Genomic DNA, 25,097 nt, shown 5'->3' on the forward strand with positions numbered 1-25,097 from the left:
TTTTTAAAAAAAAAACCAATAGGTGGGAGGTATCTAAAAAGAGCTACATATTTTGCATCTTTTCTCACAGATATTTACAAATTTACATTAAACCACTGCAGTGAAACAAAGAATGATATTAATCTGTTTTCCTTAATTTAACTTAGAAGAGCCTTGGTAGTACAGGGGTTTAAGGCACCCTGTTATTAAGCTGGTTATTAAGACCAGCTGCCTGCAATTACTGCAGGGTTCGAATCTCGCCAAGGCTCAAGGTTGACTCAGCCTTCCATCCTTTCTAAGGTAGGTGAAATGAGGACCCAGTTTGTGGGGGCAATAAGCTGACTTTGTATAAATATACAAAAGGATGAAGGCTATTGCTGAGCACATTGTAAGCCGCCCTGAGTCTTCGGAGAAGGGCGGCATATAAATCAAATTTAAAAAAAAAACAAAAAAAAACTAAATGCACTAATGTCATTACATGGCCTCAGTTATTCATTAGTCTAAAGAAATGTACAGCTAATCTTGATGAAGAAATAGATTAAGGGAAAATGATAATGGGATGTTGAAAGACCTGAAAAAGAAACTCAGAATAACCTTGTCTTGATTCTGCTAAACTGTTAGACAAGGACCTGGTCAGATTTTTAGGATTCTGTTATTATACTCTACAATGCCAAAGTAGTACAGGTAGTCCTTGACTTACAACAGTTCAGTTAGTGACCATTCAAAGTTACAACAGCACTGAAAAAGTGTGACTTATGACTGTTTTTCATAGTTAGGATCTTTCCAGCATCCCCATGATCATGTGATCAAAATTCAAATGTTTGGTAACTATTTCATATTTATGACCTAAGCTCATGTGATAACCTTTTGCAATCTTCTGACAAGCAAAGTCAATGGAAAAGCCAGATTCATTTAATAACCAGGTTACTAATTTATTAACTGCAGTGATTCATTTAACAATTGAGGCAAGAATGGTAATAAAATGGAGCAAAATTCACTTAACAAATGTCTCATTTAACAACAGAAATTTTGGGCTCAACTGAAGTTGTAAATTGAGGACTACCTGTATTCTTATAATCCTAGTGCCTTCTTCTTGACCAGGCCTACTTCAAAGGGCTGATAATAACAATTGATGGTCTATGCTTCAATACATGACCCCAAACTTGCATGTCAGCATGCCAGGATGTGTCACATCCTGTCCATATCCTTTGAGGTACTGTAGTTAAAATCTGACCAAAGAAAAAAGAACATCAGAATTGCTACCTTGAATATCTTGTTGCTTTGAAAGCTAGGTCATTTCCTGTCTATTTCCATTTCAATTCTCAAAGCTGGATCTCTCCCTCTCCCTCCTTCCTCCCTCTCCATATACATATGTATATATACATATACATACATACACACAAAGAGTCATGTATATACATATATACATACATACACACATATACACTCACACATATATACATATACACATACACACATACATACATAGAGAGAGAGAGAGAGAAGGAAGGAAGGAAGGAAGGAAGGAAGGAAGGAAGGAAGGAAGGAAGGAAGGAAGGAAGGAGAAAGAAAGAAAGAAAGAAAGAAAGAAAGAAAGAAAGAAAGAAAGAAAGAAAGAAAGAAAGAAAGAAAGAAAGAAAGAAAGAAAGAAAGAAAGAAAGAAAGAAAGAAAGAAAGAACATGCAGGTATTTCATTGCCCCAACCAGTAGCTATTTAAATAACACTTGCATAGTGTCAATCCAGCTTTATAATCTGCTACCTCAGGTCGTTCATCTTGTTCCACTGCATCATATCCAGGATTTCCGGAGCATCAACAGCCTGAGTAAAATGACTGCATAGAGTATGACCTATTATTCCATTATTTTTCTGGACTCTGCTGTATTCCTTTTGTCTGAGAAAGGAACAGCTATTTGAAAAGTATTCAACCAGGTTTCCAGCTGTCAGATGACAATCCAGCTCTCCTGAGGAGTAGCAATATTTCAAAAATGACCTTGTAACATTTTTGACGTCATGCCATAAATAACCCAGGCAACTATTACAGCATGTACTCCAATAAAATATGAAGCTTATGTATTTACTTTCATGGCTTTGAAAAATCAGTACAGTATGAAATCACCCCAAAATGATCACACCCAAGAGAAGTAAGGCAAAAAACAATGAAATGTTTTTTTTAATTAACTTTTTGCACCTTTCAAGATGTCTGCCTTGATTTCAAAAAAGTAGCAGACCAAACATTTTAGAGACAGAAATTTCTATGAGGAATATGCCTATCCACCACCAGAAATCTTCATTTTGAAGCAAGCTCTTGATGCATCACTTTTTAACCTTCTTTAGGGCAAAAATAAAGTTGAAAAAATGTCAACTCAAATTTATTGCTTTTGCAATAAATGCTTCTTTTCAATATATTTACAGAATTATAGACACAAACAGAAATATGGAAGAAGGAACTTAAGGAAAAGCTGCTGCGTGGTACTTTCCCAAATTCTGCATTTCAGTGCCCACAGGGTCAACAAAAATATCTGTAAAAGGATGGTTCCATATGAATATGGCAAATTCTTTGACTCAGCATTTTCTAATGTATAAAAGCTTAGCTCATTACATTTTTAAGGCAACACAAAATTATTTCACTATAAAATAACTGTACTAAAATAGCTCGACCGTAGATTCAAAGTCAAATTTACATTGTGGAGGGGGTGGGTGTATAGAATTGATGCATAAGACAATTCCAAGCAAAGGACCGCTCTGGAGCAGAAAATGATTCTAAAATGTTACATAAGCTGTGGAAAGTTTTTTCCATTAATGCAATTATTCTATATCAGTTAAAGTAAATCTATAGGTGATGTTTCTGCCAAGCAAAATCAAGAGATCATGATGAAATGCTTTCATAAAACCATTTAGTAAAGTCTAGCAAAATATGCATCTCACGAATAATAGATGCTAAGTTTCTTATTTTTAAATGGAGAATCAGTCCACCTTTAAGCACAAACAAGTTATGTTTTAAAGATTACATTAAAAGGAGCTAAAGAAATTCAATGTGCAATACTAAAGACTGTGCATATAGTCCCAGCTATTGTTACACCTGCTGTTAAAGAGTTTTTTATTGCACAGAGAATGGAAGATAAAGGAATCATATATAGCTACAGCTACAATTCATCATCTGTGATCTTTGCCAACAAACCTCTAAAAAAGCTGTTAACAATTCTCTTGAAACAGGGAGGGAAAAGCAAACCCAAGTTAAATGTTTCTTTTTATGTATGCTTTGAATATCAAATGTGTATCATTGCTGTTTCTACAAACAGACTCTTAAACTAAAAATAACACCCTTTTCATCATTTTCATTCTTTGGCAAGAGAGACTGTTGCACTGTATCGAGTTATGGCAAGATCCTTGATTAAGAAATAGAAACTGTAATAATTGCATGCTCACACAATGTATCACTGAAAACTCTTTAGTTATAATAAGTGTTCCAGGTTATAGAAAATCATGCAGCCATATCTTTATCGGAGAAAATCCTTTTTTTTCTGGTCCTTGTTTCCAGAAAATTACAGTCTCTGCATCACCTCCTTTAACAGTTCGTCAGTATGTCACAACTGTGTTAGAAAACACTAGTTTCCCTTCATCATCACACAAAAGAATAAATATAGTGGAATGCACTCCACTTGCATAAATTTGTTCTTTCTAGCGGCAAAGTCAGATACGGAGTGTTGAAAACATGCTAGTTAAACTGAAAAACAAGAAACAAGAATAAACTTGCTCAAGGAGACATCTTTCAGGACCAGTTCTCCTCCATAAAAAAGAAAAATATGGGGCACAGTTCAAGGGAGGGATATAACCAGGGGTGGACTGCTGGGGGTTCACATGGGTTTGGGAGAACCTCTAGCTAAGATTCTGTGAAATTTGGAGAATTTCCCCCAAATCCCATTCCTGGCTGGCCCCGCCCACCCCACCCCTCCCAGGAGTCCCCATGCGTCCCATTTTGGATGCAGGTAAGTGCAGGGTGTGCCTGGAGGCTCGGGGAGGGTGAAAAACAGGCCTACCAGAACTTCGGGAAGGCCAGAAATGAGTTTCTGGCCTCCAGAGAGCCTCCAGAGCCTGAGGAAGCCATTTTCGCCCTCCTTGAGGCTCGAGGAAAGCCTCCAGAGCCCATGGAGGGCAAAAATGCCCCCCCCCATGTGGTGCAAGAGGCCAAATAGGCCATGCCCACCCAGCAACCAAGCAGAGAACCCCTTGCTAAAATTTTTGAAGCCCACCCCTGGATATAACCCTGAACACAAGCACTCATTTATGGAGCGTGGGGTGTCTACCTTGTTCTATAATAAGTACAGCCAATCCTTGTTCAAATATTGAATTTATTAGGAAACAATCTGTTAACATTTATCATAAACCAACAGGACAAGGGAACCCAATATAACAGATGCAAGAAAAGTTTTAATCCATACCTAGCAGTAGAATATGGCTCTATTTAGATGATCAGAGGATCTTGATATACAAGGAATTAGGATCAGCCCTACTCCTTTCCAGTTTATACTATGACATCATCTACATTTACAATATGTCTGTCTGCAATAGGAAGGCCTTTGCATGATTTTTACATAAACTGAGAATAAGCTGAGAATTTGCAACTCTCATATCGAGGGAACCACAACTTAACCTGTGGTTAAGGTATGAGGCTGGAAACCAGGAAACTGGTGAGTTCTAAACCTGCCTTAAGGACAAAGCCAGCTGATTCACTCTCTCTCAGCCCTAGGAAACAGGCAATGGCAAACCACTTCTGAAAACCTTGCAAAAAAACGGCAGAGATTAAACCAGGCAGTTGCCAGGGGTCACAAACTGACTCAAAAAAACAAAAAAAACTTCCCCTTAGTGGTGTCCCCACAAGTTAAGTCTGTCTATTGAAGCCATTCAATCCCATAGGACACCAACTGTTCACTGATATCACAACCTGACTTTGCAGAAGGGAGGGGCCTAAAGAGAGGGATATGTCTAATTCTACACATGAATGTTTTCTTCAAAGGGTTTAATGTACTGCCTACATCAGTGGTGGGTTGCCCCCAGTTCGGACCGGTTATATAGAACTGGTAGTAAAACTGGCGGGAGGCTCCGCCCACTGACCCCAATGTCATCAGGAAGCTTCTGCGCATACGCAGAAGTGCGCGAACGAGCGAAGCAAAAGCACGCCCGCAGCCCTATTGAGAACTGATAGTAAAGATAAGTAGAACCCATCCCTGCCCTACATTTATAGTCCTGAGTGATTATAGTCAGTGAATGTAGAAATTTCCTAGAGAAAATGAATGACCTGCATAATTCAACAATCTGGGTATAGAAGTACTCATACAAGACAGGTGGAGAGTGGGAAGAGATGGCAGCAGTTAAAGCTAAAGAATACAGTTCATATTCTGGGAACAAGCTTAGGTAGTAATTGTCTTCCACTGTAGTGCCTGCAAATGAACAGACCCAAACTTGTGTCTTATTCACTGTCTACTGCTGACTCCAAGGCTTGAAGGTACTCCAAACTAGACACAACAACCAAAGAAGTACCAACTCATCAGTTCACGAGGTTCCCATTTCCAAAACCAGCCTCCTAAATACCAGATCTGTACAGCAACCTATCAGGAACTTTATGCCTAGACTGAAAAAAAGAGAGGTGGGTGTAGGACTGCAGAGCCACTTACATTACTTATAATACATAACCAGGAGGCTTCAAGTCACTTAATGGCTCAGTTAACCCAATGAGCCCCTTTCCAATCAGTGGTTCTCATAGCACCCAATTAAATTAACTGGATCAAAAGGAGATGTTTTGGGTTTCCACCTACATCCTCCAGGAAGTGCATGGTTTCTTTGAAGTGGGATAGTACTAGTAAGGTACCTCAGGGCTTCCCCTTGAAGAAGACAGAAAGTAGAAGGTAGCGTGGCCATTTCAGCCAATTGGCATTTGGAGGTTTTTCCTGCACTGCTAGGCCTTGGCAATGAGCTTTGTAACAGAGAGGCTTTTTTTTCCCAGCAATCTTCTATCACACTTTTCCTTCAAAGAATAATGAGCAGAGTTTGTACTTTGTCAGGATAAGTTATGCCACATAGTTGACTAGGTAATTTGGGTTAAGATAACATTCTCCTAACCCATTTATATTGTTCACAACATGCACACCTTGTTTCAGTTATGGCCAGTAAGTCACCTAGGTCTTACCCTGCTGAAATTTTTAGTAGTGAAGTATGCTGAGTTTTAAATTCCAGGGATACTTTTTACCTTTCAAGTGAGGAATTCAAGCATGTGTTTCATGAAGTAATGTCAAATTGACTGATTAACGGTGACATCTCCTTTGACTGAAGATCAACTCCGGTTGACTTCTGGGGTTGTCCACGTTTTTCATTTACATTAATAGACATCTTGTCGTTGCTTTCTTCCAATATGTTTTCTCAGCTCCATAATCTAGGCGAGGGGTCCCCAAACATGGCAGCTTTAAGACTTGTGGACGTCAACTCTCAGAATTCTCCAGCCAGCTATGCTATGCTATGCTGGCTGGAAAATTCTGGGAGTTGACGTCCACAAGTCTTAAAGCTGCCAAGTTTGAAGACCTCTGATCTAAGCTATGTCCCTCGAATTTCCTAAAAGTTGTCCACCCAATCAATAGCAGCCAAGATCAAATTTGCATGTTGTGTAATGCTAAGAAACACATATGCATGACAATAAGCTACCGAGTTTTGCAGAACTGATACTAAAAATTGAGAAGTAAAGAATGCAGAGTATTCTTATACAGCATATTTTTAGCACAGTTCAAGGGTCTGAGCGCAATCATGATCAGGCAACTTTATTTATTGAGTGGATCCTGGCTCAGTATATGGTAAAGGGAAATAGGGAAGAAAAAAAAAGAAACAGCAAAGTTTGATCCTAGAAACAGCAGCCTACGGTCTCATAAAACTGGAATCGGAATAATATGGAGTAAAAGCAAAATGGGCAGAAGAAGATTAAAGAAATAATGCCCGCATCACAAAAATATCCTTCCAGTATTTGGAGTTGTTAACAGTAGAGCTATGTGTCCAGAAAAGAAATGATGTTTATATCTAGTTTATATCTCCATAGCAATGAAAGAAGAATAAAGGTGGATAAACAAACAAGAAATACAACAACTCTTCCACACTCTTCTTGCCATTACAAATAGAAAAGTTCAGTTGAAAACAAAATTATGCATCTTAAAAATAGCTAGAAGGTAAAGAGAATAAAACAACACTACACACATGGCGAATAGGCAATGAAGAGCTTAAGTCACAAAAAAAATTGTGACAAATAATGCTTTTGTCTGCCTCTCAAGCGAAGCCAGTGCCTGCAGTTATAAGTTCATAATCTTGAGTTATTTTCCATTTGTCATAAACCTTTAGATAGAAATCAGTAATTACATTGCTTTTTTAAAATTTGAATGCTATGGCATTTGTTCAAGACAAATAGATTGAACTCAAATTATATTTTGCCACTAACAAAATGCAAAAGAAAAGACTAAAGACAAAAGGCACAGCGAGAACAATAATCCACTTGAAAACCTTGCCCTGATGGGCACTGTACTTGTACTGAATATAAAACTAACCTATACTAAACATACTGAAATTATTTCTCCCCAATAATAATTGTTAATGCAGCCCTACATTTGCCAACTACAGACAAATGATACAAAAGTGAGGGGATGGGAAGGAGGAAAAGGCACATAGTTGTACATCTAGTCCTTGACTTACGACCAGAGTTAGGATCAGAATTTCCATTGCTAAGAAAAACAGTTGTTAAGTGAGTCCCACCCAATTTTACAACCTTGTTTGCCACGATACCTGAGCAAATCACTGCAGTTGTTAAATGAATAATATCGTCATTAAGCTAAACTGGCTTCCCCCAGAATAGACTTTGCCTATTGGAAGCTAGCTGGGAAGGTCGCAAATGGTGATCACATGACCCCAGGATGCTGCAACCATCATAAATATATGCCGGTTGCCAAGTGCCTGAATTTTGATCACGTGAACATGGGAGAATGCTGCAACAATTGTAATTGTGAAGACCCGCTTTAAGTGCCATTCTAACTTCAAATGGTTGCTAAATGAGTTGTTGTAAGTCAAGGGGCTGGCTTGATCCCATCCTTGCGGTTTTAATTTGTAATTGGTTTTAACTGGGTTGTTTTAAATTGATGGCCAAAATTATTTAATGTCTTTTAAACTGCTTTTAAATTTTATATGTTGTGTTTTACCGTGGCTGTTCACCGCCCTGAGTCCTGTTGGAGAAGGGCGGTATACAAATTAAATAAATAAATAATAATAAAGGACTAGCTGTAAGTAATGCCAGCAAGGAGATTGAATAGAGGCACAAAGGCCAATAAAGTCTCACTAAGGCTCCCTATGAGCCCCATCATTATCTCTAGAATTATCACTCTTGGGAGATGCCTTGAGCAAAAAAAGCCAGCACAGTCCTAGGCTGCATTAACCGAGGTATACTATCAAGATCACTTGCAAAGTGTTAATACCGCTTTATAATGCCTTGGTAAGACCACACTTGGAATAGCGCATCCAGTTTTGGTTGCTATGTTATAAAAAAGATGTTGAAACTCTTTTTGAAAAGAGCAGTAATGTTGATTATAGGACTGGAAGGTTAAAAAGTGTGAAGAACGGTGGCAGGAACTGGGTATGCCTAGTTTAATGAAAAGAAGAACTAGGGGAGATATGATAGCAGTGTTCCAATATTTGAGGGGCTGCCACAAAGAAGAGGGGGTCAACCTATTTTCCAAAGCACCTGAAGGCAGGACAAGAAGCAAAGGATGAAAACTAATCAAGGAGAGAACCAACTTAAAACTAAGGAGAAATTTCCTGACAGTTAGAACAATTAATCAGTGGAACCTCCACTGATTACCTCCAGAAATTGTGGGTGCTCCAATACTGGAGGTTTTTAAAGAAGATATTGGACAACCATTTGTCTGAAATGGTATAGGGCAGTGATGGTGAACCTTTTTGGCACCAAATGCCAAAAAGGTCGTGCGGAAATGTCATGCGCACACTTGTCAGGGCCGCGCTCCGGAAAAGCTGAACTTCTGGGTTCTAGTGCACATGCATGCCCAACGATCAGCTGGCCAGCACACATACTCAGGCTGTTTTTTGGCACTGCCATGCATGTGAAGGGATTGCGCTCCAAAAAAGCCGAACTTCTGGGTTCTGGCGTGCATGCGCACCTGACAATCAGCTGGCCGGTGTCCATGTGCACACCTGTTTTCGGCACTGCCACGCATGCAAAGGACAACTGACGTCACGCACACATGCATGCCAGAAACCAGGAAGACAAGCAGGCAAGACTGCGCATGCCGGGCGACATGGCTTCGTGTGTCACTTTGGGCACGCGTGCCAAAGGGTCACCATCACTGGTATAGGGTTTCTTGTTTGAGCAGAGGATTGGACTCGAAGTCCTCCAAGGTCCTTTCCAACTCTGTTATTCTATTAAATTCAGGGTGAGACATCTTCCCCTGTCTCCTTGCATTTACCTCCATACATGAATGGCATCAAAAGGGCGGTAGGACTATTAGACTCTTATCCTGCTTCACTGAATGACCATTTCAACATCTCACAGGGTCTGAACAGAACTAAACCCTAACTTTACCTGACATGATAACAGTTTTAATCCAACTCTGGAGTAACAGGCATTGAATTTAGTGGAACTTATCATAGATAGTCTTCCACAACCCTTCTCAAGTATCCTTTACCTTGTCTCATTTCCCTCCTTGTCTCATCTTCCTCTCCTTCCTTTACATTCCCTCTACAGTAACCCTCCCTTTTCCCCCATCTCCTTCCTGTTGATTTCTAGTCCTTTTTTTCCCTGTTTCGCTGGGAAATAGGAAAAGAATATGTGTTTTGGGATGCAGTTTTTTTCCATACAGATGTGGATTAATTAAAATTATTAATTAAATTAATGTTAATTTAGCTTTTTCTTCCAACCCTGTCCTTTTTTGCATAATTCCTAGTCAGTATTTTTCTGCACCCATACATTTGTAATTTTTCTTGGCACTTTTGTTTGGCTTTTTTTTTTCCTCCTTCCTCTTCTTTCTTTTCTTTTTTAAGAATTGTCTTAAATTCTTGGGAAGGGAGGTAAGATTGTCTTAAATTTGGAGTTTTCTTCCTTTCACATAAATATGAGCATTCTAATGCGAAGCCTATTCGAAGCATTTATCTCTAGTTGGCCTAGAAAACTGGATCAGCATTAAGAAAAAAAAATCCTGTACAGTTTCTAATGACTCCAAATGCGTGCCCACACTGCAGGCTTCCAATGATGTAATGGTTTTTAAATTAAAACCCCTGAAAGTTCTGTGGGAAAGGTCGGATAAGGAATTATCAGTAACTTTCCAAGATTCCTCCTATGTATCCATGACATTCAGTGTACAATTTTTTAAAAATCCAAGTTGATAATAGGGTTGAACTAAAACTTTGAAAAACTGCTAAATTCCTCCAGACTAGAATTCATTATTCCCACTTTGAATTAGGAATAGAATATAGAATAACAGAGTTGGAAGGGACCTTGGAAGACTTCTAGCCTAATTCTAATTCTAATTTAATTTTAAAATAGTACAGGGTGACGGATACTTAACTATGGCTTTCTTGAAATTTGTTTTCCTTTAAAAAAAAGTTTATAAAATACCAGACAAAAGAATAAAACTATGTGTCATCCTTCCTGTCCAAATTACTTTAGAAATGATGCATATCCATGCTAGTGTAATTCCAAAAGCTCACAGAGGAAACACACTGTGCATCAGCAACCAGAGCTGTTAAAAAAAGCATAAACTTTTTTTTAAAGGGTATCTAGTCCTTGATGAAACCATGTCCACTACATTAAGCATTCCTTCCTTTCAAATATTCTGGTGATTACAATCACAATTTATCTTCAGTTAATGCAGTGTCAAGTTGGGAGGGCTATTTCCGATTGGGTCAAACTACTAAATTATTTCAAGATTTGGTAATCTTATTAAGGTAAAGGTAAAGGTTCCCCTCGCACATACGTGCTAGTCGTTACTGACTCTAGGGGGTGGTGCTCATCTCCGTTTCAAAGCTGAAGAGCCGGCGCTGTCTGAAGATGTCTCTGTGGTCATGTGGCCAGCATGACTAAATGCCAAAGGCACACGGAACACTGTTACCTTCCCATCAAAGGTGATCCCTATTTTTCTACTTGCATTTTTTACATACTTTTGAACTGTACAGTGGCAGAAGTGGGACAAGTAACAAGAGCTCATCCCATTACGCGGCACTAGGGATTCGAATCGCTGAACTGCCAACCTTTTGATTGACAAGCTCAGCGTCTTAGCCATTGAGCTACTGTGTACCTTCGGTAATCTTTTTATTTCCACCTAAATGGATGTAACACCACCTTTAATTTCTCTGTGACTATACATCTTTATAAACGTTTCTCCGTGTGAAGAAAACAAACTACAATCATGGGGATTGCAAAGACAATTTTGAACAAGTGCTAATCCATTATAATCAAGATGAATTTCCCATGTTAAAAAACTAGTGTATCTACTAATCAGTCATCAGTTGCATCAATAAAGAGAGTAATCATTCTGCAGTAATTGTAATATACATAAACACAGTCATATAAAGTAAGGAATGTCTTGTAAATACCTTTCCAAAATCACGAACATCAAACAAGTCAAATGCTTCAAAGAGTTCGCTCTTCTTCATACCAAATATTTCACAGCAGGCAGAAAGGAATGTTCTTATATTCTTCAAGCACAAAAACTAAAGAGGAAAAAAGATAATACTTTTAGTAAATTATCTAATTATCAGCAAGGATATTCAATTTCATTCAAAGGTGTGTGCCTCTCGGGGACTTTCCCCAATTATTATAATTTCCTAGAACCTTTATAAAAGCTATACCATGAAACCTTTGCACAGGATGTCAGAGAAGATAACCAAATGCTTGATGTTTTCTTTGACTAATTGGTCCTCCAATGTGTGAAAAAACTGCTTTTGCTTTTCCATTTCAAACAGAACTCATTCGTTGGAAGTCTATTGCTCAAGAAAAAAGAAATGCCAATTTCTCTGGGTTTATGCTACTGGTTTCATGATTCTTTAAATGCTCACTTTGATGGTGAGGACATAGTAAAACTACTTTTTCTGACTTTGAAAGTTGCCATTAAACGCAAGTATCCAACTCCCAAGCAATACAAAAGCACAGTAATTAGTTAATTGCCTAAATTCTAATTGTAGTTATAGTTGTGTTTTTAAATTACCCTAAATGTTAACTCGGTAAATGCAGTACGCAAGTTGTTAATTGTATAACTAGTTAACGTTAGGGAGCAAATGTAACCAAAATGCTTTATTGGAAGAAAACCAGATTCTGCAGTAAATACAGTATATTTTACAATACTTAAAATTTTAAAAGCCACAAATGCTTATGGCAAGAGCAGAATGAAAAGTAACCACACTACCACAACATAATGCAAATACTGGTAGAAATGAAAACTAGTAAACAACATAGAATGAAAATACCGGTAACTAGCATTTTAAAAATATTTCCTGCTCTTACAACAATGAAATGTAAGACAACTGATTTGATTTGAGAAAATCTGCTGATCCTAATATTTCCATTTCAACTGCTAAAAAGCAACTTAAATGTAAGCTGTTTTTTAGACTCTAATAGCACAATTGAGTCATCTTTTTCAGTTTCCTCCTCCTCCTTCCTTTTTTTGCCCTTGCCTTGAACTAGAATGGAGTGTAAGCCATATGCCTTCAAGACTAAAGAAGATATTGCTTCTGCAGAAGAATCTACTTCTACATCTCCCCTCACATATATGCAAGTTAGGGCAATAATTACCAACGTAAGGCAAAGGCAGAAACAGTATTGTTTTTTTTTTCTACCTAACACATCAGAAGTGCCACTGGCTTAATCTAAAGGCCAAACTCTCTAGAATGGTGCTGCTTTGGCCTGTTTTCAAAATAGTTGCTTTTGAAATACTCTCTGGATGGAGAGTATTCTCTAAAATAGGGGGCCACCAGGAAGAATGCCTGTCACTTGCCCTGCAACCCATGAACATCTCAAGAAGGATGTCTGCAGAAGGCCCCTCTTTATGGGCAAGCAGGTCAAAGGAGGGTGGTTCAGTTATAGCAAGGCATTGACTGATCTATGTATTTGAAATTGTAAACTGCCCAGAGTTCATTGATTGAAATGTATCGGCATAGAAAATGAATGGATGAATGGATGGATGAATGAATGAATTGAAATGAAATGAAATAATGAAATGAAATGAAATGAAATGAAATGAAATGAAATGAAATGAAATGAAATGAAATGAAATGAAATGTCCAATGCTGAACTGTAAATGGCTTTAAATGTGATAACCATGAGTTTGAATTGGGCCCAGAAGTCTACCAGCAATCAATTCAGTAATTTCAGAATAGGTGTTATTCCAGGGGTGAAATCTAATTTTTTTTTGCCACCGGTTCTGTGGGTGTGGCTTGATGGGCATGGCTTGGTAGTGGTCATGTGACTGAGTGGGCATGGCCATTTTAAAAACTTTTTAAAGCATTTTTAACTAGTAAAAAATGGTTTAAAAAGTAAAAAAAAAGTTTCCGATGATCAGCACCTGACCAGCCTGGGCCCCTCGCCAAGCCAGATCCAGCGCCTCCTAGCCCCAAAGATTGCAAGCCTTTCTACCTCGGCCACCCAGTCTGGGAGATGACCGAGGGGGGGAGAGAGAAACAAAGTGCTCGGCTGCTCCCCCTTTTCACTCACCCCGAGCTTCCTGTTGCGGATTTTCACGCTTTGCTTCATGCGCCTGGGATTGTCACCCTCATCTTCTTCCTCCTCCTCCTCTCCAAGTGGAAAAATGCCAGGAGCAAGTGCAAAAAGAAGCGCTTGCTTGCTCCTGGCCTTTTTCCATTTGTAAGGAAGCTTTCGTACCTGTGAAGACAAGTCTGGCTTCCTGAGCTAAAAATCTCACCAGTACCGCTGTGCACATAGCTTGTGTGCGTGTGTGTGGATGTCGGGCATGGGCTGCTGCGAAGACCAGGAGCAAAGACACACACACACACACACACACACACAGGCTTTAAAAGACCTTTGAATGACTTGAGGCTCCTTCAGGTTGGCCTCCAAAGAAAAGAGGAATGAAGGCGGGGGTGGATTGAAGGGGTGAATTCCCCGGCTGGTTCAGCCGGCCGGGGATCGGATGGCAGGCACAGGCTTCTGCGAAAGATCAGGAGCATAAAGACACACACACATACACAAGCTGCGTGCACAGCAGTACTGGTGAGGTTTTTAGCGAGCAGCACAGGAAGCCAGACTTGCCTTCACAGGTACCAAAGCTTCCTTACAAATGGAAAAACATCAGGAGCAAGCAAGCGCTTCTTTTTGCACTTGCTCCTGGCGTTTTTCCACTTGGAGAGGAGGAGGAGGAAGAAGACGACGAGGGCAACAATCCCGGGCATGTGAAGCAAGGCATGAAAATCCACAGCAGGATGCTCGGGGTGAGTGAAAAGGGGGAGCAGCTGAGCGCTTTGTTTCTCCGGAACCGGTAGAAAAAAATGCTTAAAAAGTAAAAAAAAAAAAAAAAAAAAAGTTCTGATGATCGGCCATTGCTCAGCTGATCGTCGGAACTTTTTAAAAAACTTTTAAAGCATTTTTTTACTACCGGTTCTCTGGAAATAAAAGCAGGAAGTAACGACGACTGGGCAGGTGGGCGGAGCCTTGCGCCGCCATCATTACCGATTCTCCGAACCATCAGCCATCATCGCTACTGGATTGGCCGATCCGGTCCGAACCGGGAGCATTTCACCCCTGTGTTATTCCTATCAGGAATCCAGTTGTCCTATTTTGTATCAACTGAGTTTTGGATTGTCTTCAAAGGCAACTTGATGTAAAGAGCATTATAACAGTTTATCTGGATGGGTAGGCATGGGTCGAGCTTGGTCCAAATAAAATCACATCAGAACTCGGTCAAGACTTCCCCGGCCACATCCTCCTGTTATATAAGCAGCAGCAGCAAGTTGAGAAGTACCTCCAAATCATGAATTTTGTGGAGAGATATCCTCACCCATTCTAGAAGCCAATCTTTTTTTGGAAGAAAGCAATGGTTCCCATCTGCTTCTTGTTCTGATAACAGATGGACTGATTTGGTATCAAGCTGTTTCCTTGTCACCTTGTGAGAGAACCTGTTCTCACACAATTTTGTTCTAAAACTTGCACATTTTGTGCTGAGGTACATGTTTTCAAACAGTCTATCTTAAAGGGAATCTCTTCCGCATCAGTATCTGCATGATGTACTATGAATACACCTCAGTGAATTCCATAACATAGTCCAAGAAATGCATTCACTTTACAAGACTCTCACAGGCCCTGAATAAAATATTCAAAGTATTATGTATTGCAGGAGAAAATTTAGAGAAACAGGGTACTTTTCTAGGGGGGAAAGGAAGTGTATTTATACTGAATTTCTATCTCAGATCTCACATAGTGTTTTTAAAAATCAAGTTATTGAGGTTTTTTTTCTTTTTTAAAAAATAAAAGATGTATCCTATGTACCTAAAAAACAAAATGATTCTATTGTAAAAAGGACCAATATCCCCTGGGAGGATGAAAACTAGAGGCAGAGGATTTCCTCATCAGTACCCTTATTTATTTATTTTATTTATTTATCGGATTTATATGTCGCCTTTTCTCCACAAGGACTCAGGGCGGCTCACAGCAATAAGCAACAACAAGTCCAAATTAAAATTCAAACAATAAAAGAATCTAAAATTCCCATTAAAACCCCTTTAGTCCAGGCCAGCCTGGAGAAACAATCATGTTTTAAGGTCACAGAGGAAAGAGCGAAGGTCGGGGGCCACCCCTTGAGTGAGAAAGTTGTAAATTTATGTTTACAAATCAGTTACTCCCTTATGATGAGTAAGTGATGTTTCAGATAATCAGGATTGGAAAGTTTTATAAACTGAGAAACAGTTTTGTTTGTTTCTTTTCTATTTCACTTTTCCATCCTTTCAGGCTGTTTACAGGGGAGAAATTACTATTTTTCAACAGCATAAAAATATCCACAAAGTTAATATACGTATGCTTTGGGTGATGTTACGCAAAATTAGTAATCTATGTATACTCTATGTTTTATAGTAGATAATAAATCAATGTGTAATATGATGCATCAATGGTGAAATGGGGCTATGACATTGACTGAAGTTAGTCAGTGTTTTTAAGAGCATTAAAACAACTATTTATCAGCATTTGCCAATCCTGTCTCCAAAGGAAAACGAGACACATCTTTGGTTACAACACTCAAAAGTAATTCCTTTAAGTAACAAGGCCCTTGACAATAGGATGAAATCACTCCTATTGCTTGAAAGTGCACTTTGAGTGTTTGGTTTCAGATTTAATGACCCCATAGCCAACTCCTTTGTTTTTCAAACAGATTAAAAGATTATTTCTTAACCATTAACTTAATCCAATTAATTGTCCAAATGTGGTATTAATGCTTCTATAGGAAAACAGACTTTATAAGTTTCTATTTTTTCATCATTTGTAGGGGGTCACAAAAACAATTTTACAGCACAGAACCATATAATGCTAAACATTTTTGAACTAATTACTTTTTACAAAAGGGAAACATTGATAGAATGAGAAAACTTGACTATCTTGACTATGTTGCTTTTCAAATAAATAAATCTGTATGTTTAAAGAAGAAGAAGAATAGGCTGTATTGTTTCAAAGGGCATGAAAACTTGGCTGAAGCAGATTTTGTAAAAATGTCAACGCAAATCTTAAAATGTGTGCTACTTTATTATAATAAGTGAATCTACTTCGCAATTCTAAAGGGACAGCTACTCCATGAGTAGCAAACCATTTTTTAAATGATATACTCCATTTCAGAGTAAAAGCATCAAACCTGACTTGACAGCTCCTGTTGCTGACTCTGCAGTGCACAAATAGCTTATACATAAACAATTTTAAAATGTATTTTATTTATATAATTTTCCCAAATTACATTTGGATCCTGAAATGAGAGTGGAACTGTAGTGTAAAAAATATACAGTGCCAACTATGAAAATCTTTTTACATGCATCATTCTAGGGGGTTCGGCCGAACCGTTTGTTAAATTGCTGGCTCGCCCGCCCCATTTATTGGCAATAAATAGTAGTGCGGAGGGGCGGGGCAAGGGGCGGGGCGAGCCAGCAATTTAACAAAGGGTTCGGCCGAACCCCCTAGAACCAGCAGAATCCCACCACTGGTTATACCTTATGATTCTTGATGAACGTATCTTTTCTTTTATGTACACTGAGAGCGTATGCACCAAGACAATTTCCCACGAAGAGCAAGTCAGAAAGATGTCCTTTTTTTATATATCTGCCAGTTTAACTAATTTGATGAATTCTTCTTCTTTCTTTCAAGTATGCTGCTTGGCTTTCATTATTTTACCTTTATAATTTGCAGTGTGTTGCCTTGCCTAACAAGCTCTTGGTTTACTGGCCCGGCCTGCACTCCTCATTTTCCTTTTTTTATTAATTCCTGCAATGTACAGTAGGCTAAGTCTCTATCTGTTTTTAAGTGTGCATGCCAAGATCCTTAAACTGTATCCATATGTGCATGCTTGTAGTCAGGAAGGAGTCCTGCAAAGTTCTAAAATCTTTTCAATAGTGAACCTAGTAATTCAGAATGGATTATCTAGATTAAATCCCATTATAAAGATACAGCTTTCCTCATGTGTATGATAGCATTGCCTCTTTGCTTTTCAAAGCTGCATGTTTTAAACGGAGGAAACAGCCACTGCTCTTCCTTTCATTTTCCATAATCTTGTATTGAATTTTGGTGTAAAAGAGACTCAAATGCTATTGGCAGCTAAAAACCTTTCCTTCTTTGGTGTCTAATTAGCAGTTTTCATTCTCTGTTTCCTATAATGGGCTCTTTACATTTCCCACATCAGTCTTGCACGGTGGAATGCCAGACTGAATAACCATCAAATATATGATCTTCTACATAACTTCTACACTGGATAGTAAAAGGTTAATCCTCAATTTTTGCAAAGATACTTTTTTATTACCCATGTTTTTTACTTTTTATCCTAAAACATTTATCATACCAGTAGATATTTATGTTAAATTTAAAGCAGTAATTTTTTTAAAAAAAAATTGCATTTTTCTACAAGGTAATGAATAGGATGCCATTGCTGGAATTTAGTTTAATTTCCCAGAACATGTTTCACATGGAAGCATTTCATAATCTGCTTCCCCCCATTGCTCCCTGTATCTATGTATGCAGTATACATCTTCTTAAAAGGAAGTGAATGGTTTGGGTGCTAAGTACCGCATCTTGATTTAAAGACATCTTCAGATAAAGTTTCTCTTTTGGTGACTACATGGACACCATCATTCAGCTTCCATAGCACCACAATGGAAATTGTTTGCTAGGTATTTTGTGGTGCCAGTTATACACACGCAGATCTCTTCAGGGTCTTTACTGCATTTATAAATCTTCAACAGAAATGAGCCAAAAACAAGTTGTGGGCTAGAAATCCCACTTAAAGCATATGAAAGAACACGGGCGCAAATGCTTACTTTTCAAACCAAAAGAGATAAGGACACCCAGAAGTAATTAGTTTCCAGTCTGCAGTTCAGTTTTTCCAGGGAACTTTCAAGGCCTGATACTATATTTTGTGATTGGGCTTTATTTTTACGCTGCTTCACATTGTTGTAATTCTGCTTTGTGAGCCACAGAGAGTTCTATGAGACTGCAGCAGCATACAAGATAGGTAGGTAGATAAACAGATAGGTTGAGGGTAATAGATGGATAGTCAGACACAGCCAATATATTGGTTTGGTTTGCTCTGTGGTTTCAGGTTACTTAAAATGAAAGTAAGTGTCTTAAATTCAGCAGCGGTTTTAATGTGCCAGTTTTGATTATCACCTCTTTTAACAAAATTATTCCTGCAAGTGTTACCACAATGTTCATGAATTCCAGAAATAAATAAAAAAAGTAGATTGAGCTTATCAGGTAGTCTATTTCAAAATTAAACCATATTTATGTGTTTATTACATCCATAAGAGCTGCGGTGGTGCAGTGCAGTACTGCAGGCTACTTCTGCTGATCACCGGTTGCCAGCAGTTTGGCAGATTGAATCTCACCAGGCTCAAGGTTGCCTTCCATCCTTTCGAGGTGGATAAATTGAGAACCCAGATTATTGGGGGCAATATGCTGACTCTGTAAACCGCTTAGAGGGCTGTAAAGCACTGTGAAGCGGTATATAAGTCTAAGTGCTATTGCTATCTTGCCATCAAGCAACTCTACGCAGCTTACAAACAAGATAAGAAAGTTTGGTCATAACGCACCAGGCTAGAAATCATGAAATAATCAGTTCCAATCCTTCCTTAGCCATGAAAAGCAGCTGGGTAACCTTGGGCCAGTCATTCTCTCTTAGCCCATCTCACCCCAGAGTGTTGTGGTTGTACGGAAAATATGAAGAGGAAGGAGTATTAGGTATGTTTGTCACCTTGAGTTATTTGTAAAAATAATTTAAAAAGTGGGATCCAAACAAACAAATAAATGCAAAACATTAAGATGATAAATATTGACATTAAAATGAAGAAAGATATCTAAGGAAGGAGCCAATGTGTAACCGGGGGAGAAGGTGGAGTCTTCTTTTAATACCTCCAGTATGGAATGCCCCCAATAGGCCCCCAGGCCAATCAGCAGAACCAGGTTTTAAAATTCTTCCAAAAGGCCAAGAGTGTGGGAGAAGGTTCCATCTTGAGGGGCACGAAGTTCCAAAATAGTGGCCACAGCAGAAATGGTTATTCTCCTGGAACCCTCCAGCCAGAATTCCTTGAGCAACAAAGTCCACATCATTCATGTCCCTTCTGCAGGCATGAATGGGGTAGGCCAATTCCATAGGGGTAATATGGCTTTGGGAACCTGAGCTAAGACATAAAAAAGAAAAAAAGATGTAAGTAATAGCAACAATAGAACATAACTATTCCTAGGCAGATACCCTAATCAAGGAAGTGCTTTGTAGGCTTCTGGGTATGATTACAATTGATCTTATTCCACAGTGCATTGCACTTAATGGTGACAGGTGGCTCTGCCTTAGTGAGGCCAATTCACCTCACTCAGGTCCTTCAACAGAAGTGGTCTCTTTACATGTGCATATCACACATGCACTCACCGGTTAGAAGTAAGACACTCCAGTTCTTTAGAGAAATGATTTGAGGGGGTGATTCATTCTTATCTTCATCCATGCTAAGTATCCTTTCAAAAATCTGTACAACATTAGTTGTAGCCTATGTACTGTACTACGGAAGTAAGAGCTGGAGGATCTCACTAATTCAGATCTGGATCACCCTACTTATGATAACTTTAATAAATTATGTAACAAACATGCAGTGTTGCAGAAGAAAGCCAAAAGTAGGATAGCAGGCTAATTAAAAATACTGACAAAAGCTAACCATTTTCCTCCACAGAAATCATTCCTTGCTCTTTTACAGTTTTCAACAACCAAATAAATTAAATTAGTTCTGCTCTGCTACCACAAGTAATTGTCATTATGTTCAATACAAATAGCTGAAAGCATTCTAATTGAACGTCATAAAAATGCTAATTCGCAATACCCCTAATGCTTCCTCATGAGGCCCCAGAGGAGAGAGGAAAAGCAAATTTTAAAGAAGATTGTTAGAAGAATTGAATTATTGGTTTTCTAATCAACCCCCTTAAATTATACGCCAGTAAAAAAGAATCAAGCTAGACCAATACTTTTTTAGACCATTACATTAAAAGCCTAGAGGTATATGGATGTTTTAAACTGATGCCAAAAGCTCATAAAATTTGCTGTCAGCTGTACCTAGACTGGGGGGGAAAAACCACCATTAGGGCACTGGTATCAAAAGTGCACTATTTTGGATTACCAGATAGTGAAATCCCTGAAAAATGTAGCACCTCAAGAATGATAGCTTTTTTTCTTACTCGATCTGAACTTTTATTTACCGGACTTTTGCGAGATAGACAAGAATCGGGGTTATATAGGAGTTGGGACAGGTGGTATGCTTGGCTGCAAAAAAAGAAATCTTAAGAGGAATGTAAAATATTAATCTTAGTGTGAATGTGGGTAAATATTTATAGGAGCATTGCATGGCAGTTGAGAATTCTTTCTTCTGGATAATCTTTTCTTTTTTTGATGATTTGGTTTAATGAAGGTTTGTACTATCTCTAGGCAAAAATTGATGCTTTAAAACTCTATAGGTATTATATTACTCTCTGCAATGCTATCCATATTGCTATTTTTTTTTCTGTAATTTTTAATAATTTTCAATAAAAAAAAATTTTTTTTAAAAGAATGATAGCTTTTTTTTGTGCCACAAAGTTCAGGTACCCCAATCACAAAAAAGCAATGGGAAAACAAATTGGTAGCTTCAGAGTTTATAAATAAAATCTGAAAATTCTCATTCAGTTAAGCTAGAATTAGAATGAGCAACCAGCATCAGTATGTTAAAAAAAAATGAAACCAAAATAAAAAAATAACTGACCTAATAAATGATACTGAAACTATTTGATCAATGACCAAACTTTGAGACATGGAAATTCAATTTATTTCTATTGAATCAATATGTGGTTAAATTTAATTTAATTTAATTTTAAAAAATACACAATCTGGTATCACTGAAGAAATATCAATGGCTTCCATCTAGGACTTAAGGGAAAAAAGCATAAAAACTCATTCATCATTCTAAATATTTGGTCAACAACAACGCTGACTCGTACAGAAAGGGAAGCCATTCAAAGCAAAATCCGTGAACAGATCTCCTGCTTACTTTGTTTTCCTCTGCGAAATTAAAACAAGCACAAGGAATTCTAAATTTGACTGGAGTTCTAGGCTGAATTGTTTTAACTCCTATTTTTTCAAAAAAATATTACTTCCCAGATGTATGTTCCACCCTCCACAACCACCACATGGCAACAAAATGGTAGTTTTCTGTTTGCTATCAAGTCAGGCTCCCAATATTTCTCTCAATTTTTGCATTTCAGCTAATAGCCTCTGGCAGGGAGAAATATAATACAAATGTGAGCACCCTCCCATTCACAGCACCTGTGGCAAAGTAGAATAAATGATCAGGCAATGGGATTATAGATTGAGCCATTCTTTTCAAATGTGCATACTTCTAGCAAAGTTGCTCCTGGCCAACTCTGTTGTCTTAAGCCTTTTAACTGGAAATGCAAGAATTGAAAGGGAACATCTAAAAAATAAACAATAAATAGAAAGGGCGCAAGAAGGATATTTGAGGAGGAAGAATGAAAAAAAGAAAATTATAATCACCTTATTTAGATGCTCAGTGTTATGGATGGTTCTCAGTTTAGTGAGGTTTTCTGGGTGGCCTTAGGCTGGTAACTTAATTCATAGTGAATTAACTTCAATTCATTGAATAAATTACAATAGGCTGAGATCATAGACAGTATTAGGATTATTTTATATGAGTTACAAAAACCATATGAACACTTAATGGCAGCAAAGAATTAAGAGAATGTGTACTTTATCTCTTTGTTGCCATCTAGTGATCATTCAGAATTTTGCAATATATAATGATTTAGTGCCATTTATTTATTTATTTATTTATTTATTTATTTTATTTATTTATTTTATTTTGAATTTATATACCGCACCTTCTCCCAAGGTACTCAGGGCGGTGTACAGCCAGATAAAAACATACAATACAAATATTAAAAACAATTAAAAGTATATATATTAATTTGGCCCCAATTTAAGATAACAAACCAATTAAAAATATTTAAAAATATGTTAAAAAATATGTTAAGCCAGCCCGGCTTGCTGAAAAAAGAAAGTTTTAAGGGCACGGCAGAAGGCACCGAGGTCTTGGATTCTCCTTATCTCTGGGGGCAGCTGATTCCAGAGGGTAGGTGCCCCCACAGAGAAGGCCCTCCCCCTGGGGGTCACCAGCCTACATTGTTTGGCTGATGGCACCCCGAGGAGGCCCTCTCTGTGGGAGCGCACAGGTCGGTGGGAGGTCATCGGTAGCAGCAGGCGGTCTCAAAGATAACTAGGTCCTATGCCATGGAGCGCTTTAAAAGAAGACCACTGGGAGCCAGTGCAGCTCACGCAGGAGTGGTGTTATGTGGGAGCGCCAGGTGGCTCCCGTGATTACCCGCGCAGCCGCATTCTGGACCAGTTGGAGCCTCCGGGTGCTCCTCAAGGGGGGCCCCATGTAGAGAGCGTTGCAGTAGTCCAGGTGCGAGGTGACGAGGTTGTGTGCATCAGGGACATGATGGCAAACCTATTGCATACGTGCGGGAAGTGGCACACAGAACCATCTCCCCGGGCATGCGAGCCGTTGGCCATTGCTCTTCCAGGTTCCGGCGTGCTGGCCACCTGGTGTTCATACGTGCGGGAGGACTGGAAATCGGAAGAGCAGCCACCCAGTGCACATGTGCATGCCAGGAAGATGAACTTCCGGTTTCCGGCACACACATGCGTAACAGCCAGCTGATCTTCACATGCGCATGCACACCAGAAACCGGAAGACCAGGTGGCCAGTGCCAGGTGACCTGGAAAACAAAAGCTCATATTCCCAGCGCACGCATGGGCACTGAGCAGCTGCTCTTCCGGTTTCCGGCACACACATGTGCACTGGCCAGCTAGTCTTCATTTGTGCATGCGTTCAGATGGTCAGTGTGCATGCACGCACTAGAAACCAAAAGCAGCCACCTGGTGCGCATGCACGTGCCGGGCGGCTGCTTTTCCGGTTTCTGGCAATCGTGTGCGCTTATGCCCGCTCCCATTTTGGCACGGTGCCAAAAAGGTTCTCCAACACTGATTTAGTGCATTCTGTGAATCAAAGCATTAATTTAATGGATTGGTTTTTATTTAAAAAGTAATATCAGAAAGTCCTGATATAAGGAAGGGCAGGGCACAAACTTAATAAATACAAATAAATATTAGTATGGAATTATCATTAAAGAAATTCAAAGTGAACCTGAAATAAATTCAAAATGATCCTAGAACCTCCAATGCTTATCTGCAGCAGTTGGATTCTTATCACCCTGGCAGAGCTTTTATAAGATTAAATCAGGGAGAAACAACAAGGAAAAAAGAGAGAGAGAAAAGCAAACAGAAAGCAGAGACATCGGGATTGACTCACACAGAACTTAAAAATAGAATCTCCATTTGTTTGGCCTTCAAGTATCTTCTATAAAACATTTACCAAGACACAGCTGACATATTGATTAGAATTCTCTGATGGTGTTGTTTTATAATTGAAATGTTTGGCACATTTTCCCCAAAAATCTATGAAGTATACATGACTATGTTTGGGGCATCACAAGTTAGAAAAAATATGCCTCATCTACATCCATGAAACAGTGGCTGGGGGGGGGGTTCCCACTTCCAAATACACAGACTTGGAATTCCCAGGTAAACCTCTCCATCCCAATACCATATTAGCTGGAATTAACTCTGCTTAGCTTTTGAATAGGCAGGTATTCCCACCTTCTAAACTCTGGGGAATTTATGGGGCATGTGAAGATTTGGCAAACCACTTGAAGCAGGAGGAAAAAAATTACCTAATCCCCTGGAGAAATTCTAGGATGAAGTTCATAAAATCAAATATGGCACTAATCTTTTTGGTAAGTAAAAGGAAGCAGACCTCGACCTCAGCAAAACTACTATAGGTGCAGGTCGCCTTCCAACATATGTGCATCCAAATTAAAGCTATTATCTATTGAAACAAAGATAACTTCTTGGATTTCTAACCACCTTCCTTTCATTGTCCCAAATTTCTTTCATACAGGTGCATGATAAATTAATTTCCAAAATTAAAAACTGATGTTGGCAATAAATATTTAGAACCTTGCATATTTTACTTCCAAAGTCCGAAACATTTGTTAAGATCTGTTGGGGTTGAAATAGGAGTTCTTAATAAAACCAAAGTGCTAGACAGATTTCATCTGTAAATTGTTGACAGAATCGGAAGTTAAGCTTCAATTGCTAAAGGATACAGAAGGTATTAAATATCTACATTTTAATACTTCACGACATTCTTTGAGGATTAGAGCCGGCCATCCTATACCTCGCTGATCCTCTTCCCCAACCCTTATACCAGCTGCCAATCCTTGCATCAAATGTATTAACAG

The 25,097-nt window shown here is 38.7% G+C and overlaps 1 protein-coding gene across 3 annotated transcripts in view; it reads right to left on the bottom strand.

The window, feature by feature from the left end:
* Nucleotides 1-25,097, bottom strand: part of VAV3 (vav guanine nucleotide exchange factor 3) — a 187,364-nt gene that overhangs the window by 130,780 nt on the left and 31,487 nt on the right. For all 3 annotated transcript variants that reach the window (XM_034437390.3, XM_087890015.1, XM_034437391.2), the window contains exon 2: nucleotides 11,606-11,722. In XM_034437390.3, the coding sequence (XP_034293281.1) occupies nucleotides 11,606-11,722 (117 nt within the window). The remainder of the gene's footprint in view (nucleotides 1-11,605; nucleotides 11,723-25,097) is intronic.

Source organism: Pantherophis guttatus, chromosome 3 (genome assembly GCF_059756535.1).
Source record: "Pantherophis guttatus breed Tessera chromosome 3, ASM5975653v1, whole genome shotgun sequence".
Lineage (NCBI taxonomy): Eukaryota > Metazoa > Chordata > Lepidosauria > Squamata > Colubridae > Pantherophis > Pantherophis guttatus.